At 38.6% G+C, this 12,919-nt stretch overlaps 1 protein-coding gene across 1 annotated transcript in view; it reads right to left on the reverse strand.

The window, feature by feature from the left end:
* The window catches only part of NXPH4 (neurexophilin 4), a 183,133-nt gene extending 170,777 nt beyond the window's left edge, over positions 1 to 12,356 (reverse strand). The window contains exon 1 of the mRNA XM_018569504.1: positions 12,160 to 12,356. Coding sequence (XP_018425006.1) covers positions 12,160 to 12,213 — 54 coding nt within the window. The 5' untranslated portion in view covers positions 12,214 to 12,356. The remainder of the gene's footprint in view (positions 1 to 12,159) is intronic.
* Between the last annotated feature and the right edge of the window lie 563 nt (positions 12,357 to 12,919).

The following is a 12,919-nucleotide window of genomic DNA, read 5'->3' on the forward strand; positions in this document are numbered from 1 at the left end:
TGACCTGCATCCTATGTCTCATTTTAAAACTGGAACTCACAACTATTAAAATATCCCCCTGAAATTAAGCATTTCTTATACTAGCAAATTCTGTTTAACCTAAAGTTGTTTTTTTTTCTTTAATGAAACAGTAAACCTTGGCTGTAAGATGAAACATATGTTGGGATCCACCATTCCATGACCTCAAAACAAGAGCCTGTTGATTTATTCATTATTTTATGTAGTTATGAAGTTGTAGCTTTCACAGTTTGAGATACAGTGTTTGCATTGTAGTTATATACATCTAAATGTATGTGGAAGTTTCATTTCTAAAATGTATACCCTAATCCAAATGCTTCCATTCAGGAAATCCCCTCCTGATGTCTAAAGAAACTGTAGTACCTTCACCCTACTGTTGCTACATTGGCTTCCAGAGTGGGTCAAGCCACACATTAAAGGTTATTTTATCATAATGCAAAAGCTTACTATCATGTTTGTCCCACAGCATTACTGCACCTGAAACCAGTCCTGTCCTGGCTAGTTGTAAAAGAAGCAGATTTGAGGGACACCAATCTGTTGCTACACTTACAGGGCTGTACCAATTTTAATGAATTGTCATGTGAAAAGTGCAATAACCCATAGCAACCAAACAGCTTTCAGATTAGTGTTCACAGTTAAAGAAACTTTCTATAAACTACTGACCTTTTACTTCCTAGGTATACTTTATACCTTGATAAAGTAAATGAGATAGTGAGCTGGATTAGTGTTTAGTGTATTTCTTTTGGTTAAAATCTTAAAAATGGCCACAATTTATGCACATTTGTAAAAGACTGTAAAATAAAAGATTTTCTAAATATACAGTGCGGCCAAATTGGCATAACACCTACTTTATATTTGTTACATGTTTCCATCCACATCGCATATATTTATAAATATATAGCACATATCTAAAAAATTGCTGCTTACCTTTTTTAAGTGCTTTTTACATGCTTAAAAACCTAACTATTTCCCCCCTATGCAATGTTAAGGAATGGACTATAGAGTTAATGTTTATCATATTTAACTGTACTGGCAGCCCCATTATCAGTTGAACCCAAGATGTTAACACTATCTATACTAACAAAGGGTTAAAGATCTCAAGGCTTGTGCTGTTGACCATACATGGAACAATGTGGTCTTTCAATACAACTATTGAGTCAATTGAATTAACATTTATATAGTACTAATTTGCGCCAAATGCAACTTTCAACTAATAAACAGTTGTTTTCATAGAAAACAACATGATCAGTCCTTCTGGAAATGAATTATATGATTGAATGAAAACATATTGATCTTTTTCTTTGTTCCATCAAACAATTGTGATTGAAGGATCATTTTAAACAATCAAATCTGTGATCAGCAGAAGTGGTTTTAGTGGTGAGCGGTGTTCATAATCTATTATCAATTGATCATTTATTGCTGCATGTATGGATATGAGAAGATGTATTTTTCTTAAGCTTACTGGTCCTTTAATAAATTCTTTTTTTTTCCAGTTCATGATATTAAAATTCTGCACATACAATAACCCCAACAGATGTCTAAGCTGCTCATGTGACAACTCTTATCAGAACATGATGCCCGCTGAACAAATAAAGACAATATTTAAACTTGACACTTTTATTATATGGCTTTAAGCAATGCATTATGTAAAACAGAGTGGTGTTCCTGTGTAATGTCCGCATTATAACAATATATTTGTGTATTTAGGAAAGTATTAGAACATCACAGGCACATATATGGTTACCTGGAGTGCCAGTGAATGCCATCGTTGACGGATGTTTGTTTGCTTACTATGACACCCCTGTGGTTATCAAAATGCTCACAACGCATCATTCCTGCTGTGATGTTATGGACTTGATTGAGCTGTGATTGTCCTCCTTGTCCTTCATATGTTACTTTATAAAAAAATGTTTATTAAGTTTTTTGACTGTTTGGTGTGTTTCTAACATTAAAGGAATGAAACCTCATCATTTCTGAACCCACACTAGAAAGCAAAGTGTATCTTAGGCACAGTTCTGTGAAAGCTGTTATTTCTCTTTACAGGAACCTGTCAGAAGAGATATAAATGATCTACCACTGCTCAGGACATGCGCTCAGGTTTGCCATCCTTGGCCTTGCCACATAGATTAGTAAGTCAGTAACCTGGAACAAGCATGCAGCCAGTTAATCAAAGGAACATCTGATATGCACATAGGTGTACTGCATTAGTGAGTTACCAAGTAGTAAAACAAGGATGAGGATGACAAGTCACCTATAAAAACAATCTCAAGTCAAAGTCACTGCGCTAAAAAACTTACAACTTATACATAAATATACAAAAACAATAAAGTGCCTAGTGATAGCCCCAACATACAGTAATATGCAACCTCCCCTATAGTTAAATTCAATACAATCTCAAAACTACATGTACAATGTGTTGTGATCCAGATCACATGTGCAACTCCACAACTTGGTCTAAAAAAAAAAGGGCTCTTTAAGAGGATATGTCAGCAATATATAAAGTGCAAATGTTCAACATTCCAAAAAGGTATTTCTTAGTGTGATATCCTTAGTGTTTCTGTGTATTCAATACACTCACCAGACTCCTTTGACCACTATTAAATGGTCAAACTGCACTCAGATTCAAATCCTTAGCGAGCCGCTCTCCCAGGAGAGCTGATGGCAACCTCCGTTGCAGTCAATATCTCCTTTTCAGTTTGCTGGGTTTTTTTAAAACCTGTTGGTGGGTTCAAGTTGTTCCAATTCCTGGCAATCCACCTTCTAAATGGCCAATATTAGCCTCCTCCACACATTTCTCCTTGTAGTTCATTCAGTGCCCCATGGAAAAAAATGTAGATACCACATAGTGTGAAATCCTTAAAAACGTTTAATCATAGATTTTTTAAAAACTTACATTCAAGGCTTAATAGGCAGAGCTGTAACATTCCTCCACTGGCAAACAGCTTCTCCCCCAGTGATCAGCTTGATGACATCAGCGTGTTAACTCCTCCTTGACATGTTTCATCATGAAGACTTTTTCAAAAGGTGAAAAAATCTTCATGACGAAACATCAAAAGGTGAAAAAGTCTTCATGACGAAACATGTCAAGGAGGAGTTAACACACTGATGTCATCAAGCTGATCACTGGGGGAGAAGCTGTTTGCCAGTGGAGGAATTATACAGCTCTGCCTATGAAGCCTTGAATGTAAGTTTTTTTTTCAAAAGGTGAGAAAAGGTGAAAAAGTCTTCATGACGAAACATGTCAAGGAGGAGTTAACTCGCTGATGTCATCAAGCTGATCACTGGGGGAGAAAATGTTTTTTGAATTTTTTTATTGTTACTTTAATTTTTTTTTTTAAATTTCACACCTAGCTTTATTGCTATCACATAAGGGGCTAACAAGTCCGCTATGTAATATCAAATATAATGTGACAGGTCCTCTTTATGGAGACATCAGGGGTCTTGCAGACCCCTAGTGTCACCTACGGACCCCAAAGAAGGTGATGAAGCCGAGATCTGCTTCACCAGCTTCTTCTTCTGCCTCTAGGAGAATGTGCCCAGTGACACCAGAAGTGATGAAATGCACCTCACTTCCGATGTCCAGTGATTGGAGGAGAGATCCGTGGCTAGAAGCTGCTGATCTCTCCTCTGATCTGTCAGGGGAGACCCTCCACGCCGGTCCCGGGCTCACACGAGGGACAGATGAGCTCAGGAATCTAACGGCAGCACCGGCAGCTGCAGAGGGGGACACAGCACCGTATTGTACAAGCGATCCGGCTTCTATACAGACGCCGGATCGCTTGTATTTAAACAGCAATCATGGTTAAAAAATAAAACCACACACATAATGAAACACACATATCCCACACTCATTCAAAAACACATACATAGCTTCATTAAAAAAAAAATGACACACACTCATTAAAAAACACACAATAAAACACACTCTCACAACTAATAATAGTTAATTAAAAAATGTCCCCCTCTCCTGCTTACCTGTTTTGCAGGAAGGGGGGCTGCATCCCTGGGCTTCAGTGAAGATTCAGTGTGCTCTGCACTCTGGCTGGTGCAGACATACTAATCGCTCCCTGCATGTTCGCAGAGGCACCACGAGGGAGCAATCAGTATGGTCTGCATCAGCAAGAGATGCAGATCATACTGATTCCCCATCTGGGAATGGTTTTCATTTAATATATTGCCGTTTTGGCAATATATTGAATGGGATGTGGGCACTTACCAGGTTTAAAGATGGCCTCCGCTACTCGTGGCGGCCATCTTTAAAAACCTAATGTGCAGTGGACACAGGGGGGACAACGGAGGCTCGCACAGCATCCGAGGTTACGATGTGGAGTGTGCGGGCCCCGGCTTCCTCCGGTGCTGCGGGGCCCGGCCGCCTTCAGTCACCTGTACGGCCGTCACCGAGGTAAGGTTTGCGGGCCCCTGAGGCTGGGCGGGCCCCTTACTTGAGTATCGGCCGTACCCCACTGACGCCGGCCCTGGCCATCAGCTGTCCTTGGAGAGCGGCTCGCTAAGGATTTGAATCTTGAGTGCAGTTTGACCATTTAATAGTGGTCAAAGGAGTCTGGTGAGTGTATTGATTACACAGAAACACTAAGGATATCACACTAAGAAATACCTTTTTGGAATGTTGAACATTTGCACTTTATATATTGCTGACATATCCTCTTAAAGAGCCCTTTTTTTTTTAGACCAAGTTGTGGAGTTGCACATGTGATCTGGATCACAACACATTGTACATGTAGTTTTGAGATTGTATTGAATTTAACTATAGGGGAGGTTGCATATTACTGTATGTTGGGGCTATCACTAGGCACTTTATTGTTTTTGTATATTTATGTATAAGTTGTAAGTTTTTTAGTGCAGTGACTTTGTCTCGAGATTGTAAAGAGTGACTTTAGGATTCACTTGTTTTCCCTGCTGCTGACACATTGCATAGAAAGGAAACACCAAAACCGCGGATTTTACACACAATTGCAACCTATAAAAACAAGTCTTCAGTGCCTGCACCTAAATTTCTATCTCAACAGGCTTTTTTTTTTATATACTTCTGTAAACTGAAAACAATGGCATTTAAACTATAGGTTTAGTTTAGAACTAGATATTTGCAGCCACCAGCCCTTTCACCTTTTCTAGGCTAACCCCCTCTGAAAAACAGGTGCCTACATACTTCTTTCTGAGAGTGATGGACTCTAACTGTGTTTACATTGGACAGAGGTACCTAGGCACATGGGTGTGGGTTTGGCTTAGAATTGGTTAGTAAAAGATGGAAGAAAGAATGAGAAAATTTGAATTCCAAACTTAACTAGTACTTTAGACTGACAGAAGGGCATGGCCTACTTGTTGAGCTTTTCTAAGTTTGATCTGTGTTTGGCTGCCCAATCTACATCCCTGTACTTACCAGTATCAATAATATCTCAATAACCATGATTCTGAGTTTGTGAACATGTGTTCAAAAGATATAGCACTGTTCTCTTTTTGAGGCCCCTGCAGACTCATTCACTCGCACTGGACCAGTCAAGGATTATATTAAGGGAAGAATAACTCCGGGGGCCATGGTGATGCTCAAAGTTCTTGATTTGAATACTGTTTATTGTAAGTCAATTTCAACTTTTTTAATCTTTCCACTTTTTTCACAAGAAGATCAGCAATGACAGCCTTCATATTCCTCTGAGTAATGTTTAATTTTAAGGTTATCAATCAATCACAAACAGTATGCATGCATACTTTCTGTACCTGGAAGCATCATTTTCATATTTTCTGTCATCATCACAAGCCAAAATGTAAACTTTGCCTTCCAGATCCATCAGAAATGCTTTATAAACATGTCAGAAGAAAAACACAAATGCCTATGTACACTGACCTTATGCATGATCCAACTAAACTGGTAAGGGGCCCATAATTTGGAAACAGCCCAGGGCCCAAAGGCACAGTTAATCAGCCACTGCACTGGACCATGACAGAAAGGAAAGAATGGCTGGTACACCAGTTTGGGTGTGCAGACTGGATCGCAAAGAGTAACTGACAAACAAAACAGAAGACAGTGCAGCTTAAAGCAACACGTCTGTCAAAACTCAAACTTTTGTACATTATTGGCAATTTACAAAAGAATTTGTTTGGAATGGAGAAAAAAAAAAGATTTTTGGTTTTCCAGAGTTCAGCTGGATTGGCTTGTGTAAAATTCATAAACAAATATGTAAATGTTTTGGCAAATCTTTTCCAACACTCAATTTACTTCCTATCCAGGTATCCCACAAAAAAAATGACTAACATATGTGTTTCTGTTGCCCTTTTTCATTTCCAATGGCAAAGCAAAAGGCTGCACAGCAAAGTTACATTTATGTTGAATATTACAATGTCTGTACTGGAGTGGATATTCACATACATGGCTATAGACATCAGTTACAGATCTTTCACAAATATAATGCAACTGTTTTTTAGGCATCATTGCCCTTTAAGCGTGATTAATAATGTAGTACAGCCTCACAGTGGACCCTCTTACTTGTTTTTAGAATGAGTCTACTAAGCTTGAATAGCTATTTCTTTGAAAAGCTGTTAGCTTGAATAGCACTGTTCCTGCAGACTGTACTTCCAGTTCAGTGACATCACCTTCTCCAAACAATCCCACTACACAGCCAGAGCACATACCACAACAGCCAAAAAAGACCATTACAATAGTAAAAGTAACGCAATTAATAATTTCAGTCATTCTAATGCAGTAAGTCATGAATAGTTTTCTCTGTTTAGAACAAAAAATATATACAGAGCTAGAAACGACTTCCCAAATCCTTCAAAGCACTCCCACCTTTTTACCACTCCCTTATCTGTTAAATGCATATACACTGTCTCAAAATAAAGGTTGAATGTATTAAACAATCCAATTCAGTTTAAATGGTAAAGAAGAAGGAAGGGAAATTGTATTGTATTTTATTAATTATATATTTACATTCTTTCTTTCCACATGTACGTAATATTTGAATGATTTAAAAATAAAAGTTTAATTACATGACAATAATAATTATTATTTGTATTATTACTTTTACTAGTATTATATAAACACATCAAAACCAACATCGAGCCATGTGAGCAACATATCATGAGTTTGCCTCACCTATTTATAAACAAAGTGCAATGCAGAAAGTGTGGTAATCCATCATGAACAAATAGAATTTACTTTACTGGACTCACATCTGCACATGATAACTGTTTGCTATGGGCGCTGCTTTTACACTTCGGGCTTCCTGCTTGTAAGTATAGACTTTGCTTCTAGTTCTCCTCCAATTATTTAAAATGATCCCATTGGCCTCCATTTAAAATTAGTATTATAGTTTACATAGTAATTAGGTTGAATACAGACACAGGTCCATCAAGTTCAATCTTTGTGTGTCTGTGTGTGATTGTGCATGTGTGTGCATATGTGTGTCTGTGTGGTCCAGTTTTAAAGAGTACTTGTACCCCTGTATGTTATGGTCTGTGAGGAAGGTATCTAAATTATTTTTGAATGAATCAATATTCTCTGCCGACACCACTGCTTGTGGCAGAGAGTTCCTAAATGTAACGCTCGAACTGAAAAGAATCCCCTACGCCCTTTGTGATTAAATCTTTTCTCCACCAATTTTAGGTGGAGAATTATCTTCAACATTTGTAGCTTGGATAGGACTGGCCACACAGAGGGCCACTTTGATGCAGCTGGCTAGCTGAGAATGTATGATTTGGTATAGAACAATCCCTATTTTAGCTAGATGTGCATTTAAGGGATGTTAAATATATATGAGGGAATATACTGTATATTGTGGACATGGAAGATAAGCCGTTTTGTGGAGTTCCAATGCCCATTTCCTAGTGTTCTTTTTACCAGTTACAGCAGCTGTGTATTAATAACATCAATGATTGACTTTCAGGGGAAAATTCCCAAACCCCCTTTTATCACAGCATTAATCAGCAAAGTTAACACATTCAGAGTAATATAGTGCTGATTCTCTCAGCAGCACAGTATGTTGGTAACACTACAAGAGCGGAGTGCCTTATTACATTACTGACTCAATAGCATTATGGTGTGTACAGAACAAGTGACAGATACCCTCAGCATACTAAGTTATAGTCAAGTCACAAGGGGAACTGTGCCGAGAACATGCTGATTCCACCAGTTCCTAGTCAATCCACAGCATCTGCAAGGTTCTTTGTTAAATTCTCAAATTATATTAAACATCCAATTCCAATGACACATTTACCCTCCAGTTTGACAGCGTGCTCAAGTCATAAAATATGTAACTGGCTGACTATCATAACAATGGCAGCAATTACGGTAAAGATAAAGGTCACTCTGCTGCCTAGACATGGAATAGGCAGCCATTTTGTCTACTGGGGACGTTATCAAAAGAATATTGAACTATCACTAACGGGTGAAAGACACAACTGCAATGTCCTTGACTTTATTAGTATGGCAAATTCCATGTAGTAGCATACACATTGCTTGCATCTCCCTTATTTTGCTTGTGACAAACTCTCAGCAGATGCCAAGTACACGTGTATCTGAGTTCAAGCCACATGATATACCTCTTGCTGTGCCAATAGCAAGCAAGTGAAATGTATTTCCCATTAATCAGACTTTAGAGAAGCAAAATCTGACTAGCTGATAGGAGTTGCTATACGGTGGACATTATTTACAACTGCTCTGTGCAGTAAGTTACTGAATGTGCCTGCGAGTGTTCATTTCATACAAACTGTGTAAAGGAGGGTAGTCTTTGCCTTTGTGCATTTTAAGTAAGATGCTTAGCTAGCTATTGGAAAAAAGCACACCTTAAATTATTATTTCATATCATTGGTTTGTGTACTGACTGCCAGAGAAACAAGAAGCCTATAGCAGATAAATACATTTAAATGGCATTACATCTAAGCACCCAATTAACAGTATATGAGCAGGTATAAGTAGTGCCGACTAATAAAGCGTTCCTTGTTTCAGCTTTGCAAGATCGGAGTGTTTTCTGAAGTCTCTCTTTGTATTACTTAAACATTTTCTATTTTCATACAGGCACAGAAGCTTTAATCATTTCTTCTATATACATATATCTTTAAATTCTTTATCATACAAAATATGCTGGAGTCCCATTAATTTATTAATACTCTTAGGCCTCACACCTTATTGCCCTCCTGCTTAGATCATCTAGATCAGGACTGCCCAACTGCAACTGTCAAGGTCCACATTTAAGCCATGACTTTGCATTACACATAGTCTTATGGCTTTCTGACCTATTTATGACAAGGTATTAATAAATATAAATAAATGGTAATAGGTTCATGGCCCTCAAGGACCAAACTTGAAATCACAGATTTGGATAACGACTTAACATTTCCTGTCTGTTATTCTGTTTTGGTATTACAGAAGCACAGAAGTACAGAAGCTAGCTATATAGTCTTGACAACACTTGAAATAAAGAATAAGCTATGGGTATGAAGGCTAATATGTAATGTTTTCATAGTGAAAGGATGGCACTTAGTACAGCTTAGCTGAATGAAACATGAAGTAACCCATTAGATGTGCAAAATGAACTTTGCAAAGTAGCTCACAATTGGAAACAGGATTATCACAGAATAGGTTTTTGGAGAGATTCGTTTAATGAGTAGCTCACCTATGTAACATTTCATTGAAAAGAAAACTCGGATGACTGTACATGCGTTTCTTTCACCTGCTTGATTTCCACTAGACCACAAGTTTAAGAATGAATAGTGTTTATGTAATCTGCTTTGGCTGTATGCAACTAATATACAGCATTACTCTACGCTGATAATGCAGCACAATTACTCATTACCTATATACCTGTTAATGTCCATGTTTTTACTGATTGCCTTAAAGAACTGATGTTCTAACATCTGATATATACACGATCCTATTCCGTCAAAACAATACACATGTTATATCATACTGTGCTTTTTAATGTGATTTATCAGTTTCAATTCGATTGTTGAAGATTATATACTCAAGGACTTTGTAATTATTGATAAATGAAGAAAATATGCAGACTCTAGCCTATATTTAACATAATGTAGCAAAAAAAAACTATATGAAGTGAGTTTGGGCAAAAAAATTAAATAAATTAAAATTATATTTTGTCTGATTTTAAAAAACAACATAGAAGCCGTCACTGATATTTCCATTCTGTGGGTTATACAGCAGAAGCAAGGCAGTGTAGTTAATGCACAGTGTACGAGGAATCTTATTAATTTATAATTTATGTTCACTGTGAATATAAATTATTTTCATGATGGGTACACTTACTCAATACATGAGCTAGGAAATGATTGCTGATTTAATATTATGTGTGCACTGTACTTTACATAAACCCAATAGTGCTCTTCTAAACCTTCTTTTCCCAGGTCTGTACAACGTATTCGGGGCACTTTTCAAATAGAGTACATGTATCACACATTCATCCCCGGCCATAGTACTTAATTTATGGGGATTTAGATGTAACATTGCAAGGTTTTAAAGTACAGAATGCAATCATAGGCAGGAACTATTATCATGGCATAAAGTTGTGTAGCACAGCCCTGTATGAAGCCCTGTATGAAGGACCAGCTCTCAACAACACATTTTAGAAACAACATTTTAGTTGCCAGTGTAAAAAGAAAAACAGGTTTTAATAGAGTGACTTGGCAAAGAAAATAAAAACTCACAATCACCAGTCATGTAGAGAATGGATGCTTATAATGCTTCTTATAATGATAAACCTAAGTTCTAGCTTAGTGCATTGAATGTCTTGTTGTAGTATACTCCATAAATCTGCAAGTCTTCCTGTTTTAGTGGTATCGTACTTAGATTCGAATAACCTTGGACTCTGAAAAGCTAGTGGTCAAGCCACATTGATCATATTGCATTAAATTTGACACTGAGTCCTGGTTACAAAGGCACCTTTTATGCAATATATGGATTTTTCAGCTGGTACTGCCCTGTGGGCCTCATATATATTGTTTGATCTACTCCATTTTTATGCTAAGGAGTTAATACCTATCTTATTAGCATGCACATCTAGTACCCTGTGATACCCTGTTAGTGTGAATAATTCACTATTTATAATAGGATATGGAGCAGGCTCTTAACTCTTTATTCCCAGTGGCTTATGGACCCTGTACACAGACAATCATACTTCATCGCAACAAAAGTAAATTGCTTTTCATTACATTTTGAATCTAGAAAACAAAATACAGTAATGCAAATTCAAAGGCTTTGTGCAGTGCCAGAACCCCTAGCAACCTGACTTCATTCTTCTGATCAGACTATAGTGAACTGTGATTTGACTAGCTGCTATTGGTTGGCACAGTTTGCACACTGTCCCTGCACTTTGCACTACCTGTGACTGCGATTTGACTATCTAGGCTGCATGTGGAATGTGACAAATAATGAACATTTAACTATTTAAATTCATTGCTGACAATAAAAGACATCACACTACAACAGACTACACTGAGGCTAACTTTGAAAGCTGCAGTAAAGTGGCTATCAAGATAACCTTTTTTCAATTTCCCAGTACCGGTTAGAGAATGGAGGGATACATGGGGTTGCTATGAGCAACTGTATTTTTTTTTACCCTTTGCTCTAGTTTTCATTAATAAACTCCTGAGAGTCAATAAACTCCTGAGTGACAGGAAGAGCTGTCCACAGCGCAGAAAACAGACCAAGGTGCCCCCAGCAACCTGTGATTTCCTGCGCAGAGAAGATAAGAGGGCACCACACAGAGTTCTGCTTGTTGAACATACTGTGACCAGTGCCCAGCATATAATGCCATTTTCCCTGCAGCTCAGAGAAATCATCAACTGACTGCTGGTTGTAGGATAGAGAACAGACCTAAGCAAACAAGTACTTTTCCTGCACATGCCAATAAACCTGGGCTCAGCACTGTGTTTAGTCTGCGAGAAAGAAACAGCAACCCACACAATGAGTACTACTAAGCAGGAGGCTCGCTTTCCCACCTACTTCTTTCCTGCTCCAGATCTCAGTTTTCTTCTCAAACAAGTTTTGAACTGTTATCTACATTTTTTTTCCATCATACATTCTGAAAAACAAGGTATGGCCTGATCACAAGTCTCCCACGCTCCTCTCTGCATCTTCAGACCCCCCAGAAGTGTTTCCCACCTTGTCTGCCTTACCTTGTGCAGAATCCACTGGCAGAACATGGCAAATGCCCAGGTGAGGAGATCCATTGTCTTAGGAGAACTGGTCTCCACTTAGAGAAGAGAACGGTGTGGAATCTTCCTAGCTTAGGGCACAGTCACCTGTCCAGAAACTTTGCTTGGTCGGATCAGGAATAAAACCTTCCCCCATTGAACCAGCCACGCTGTCTGTCTATGGTGAAGGTGAGAAGAGGACAGGTAAGGTGTGGGGTGGCCGAGTTTTTTTCTTTGGAAAAGAGGGAGAGGTAGATGGAAAGACTGAGAACAAGGGGGGGAGTGTGAGATTACAGTGTTATCCACTTGCTTTGAGGATGTGGAAGTGTGATGTGTTACGGGAGAAAGTCCAAGGAACGAGTTTCAAGGTCCATTGCCACCCCCAGCCCCTCCAATGGTGGGAAAGAGAGACCCCCCTCCTTTCATCATTTCCTATTCCTCCAATCGTCCTCTCCCTGGAACTGCCTTGTCCTAGCCCCTTCATCCCTCCCATCTGATGCTCGGCTGTCTGAATACTGTCTCAGCAGAAGGCAGGCACTCTGCGATCCGGCTGTGGTGGAGATATAGAGCTGGGCTGAGACAGGAGAACATCTGATAGCAGCAGTCAGCGTTTTATCTGATTGTTACATGTACTACAACACCTCTCAGCATCAGAGCTCAGCACATGGCTGTCTCATCTGCCATCATTGCATTGCCCTTTGCCATTCACAATCCACATGGACCGTGCCATGATCGGCATATG

This window comes from Nanorana parkeri, unplaced genomic scaffold, assembly GCF_000935625.1.
Source record: "Nanorana parkeri isolate BGI_ZX_2015 unplaced genomic scaffold, ASM93562v1 scaffold35, whole genome shotgun sequence".
NCBI lineage: Eukaryota > Metazoa > Chordata > Amphibia > Anura > Dicroglossidae > Nanorana > Nanorana parkeri.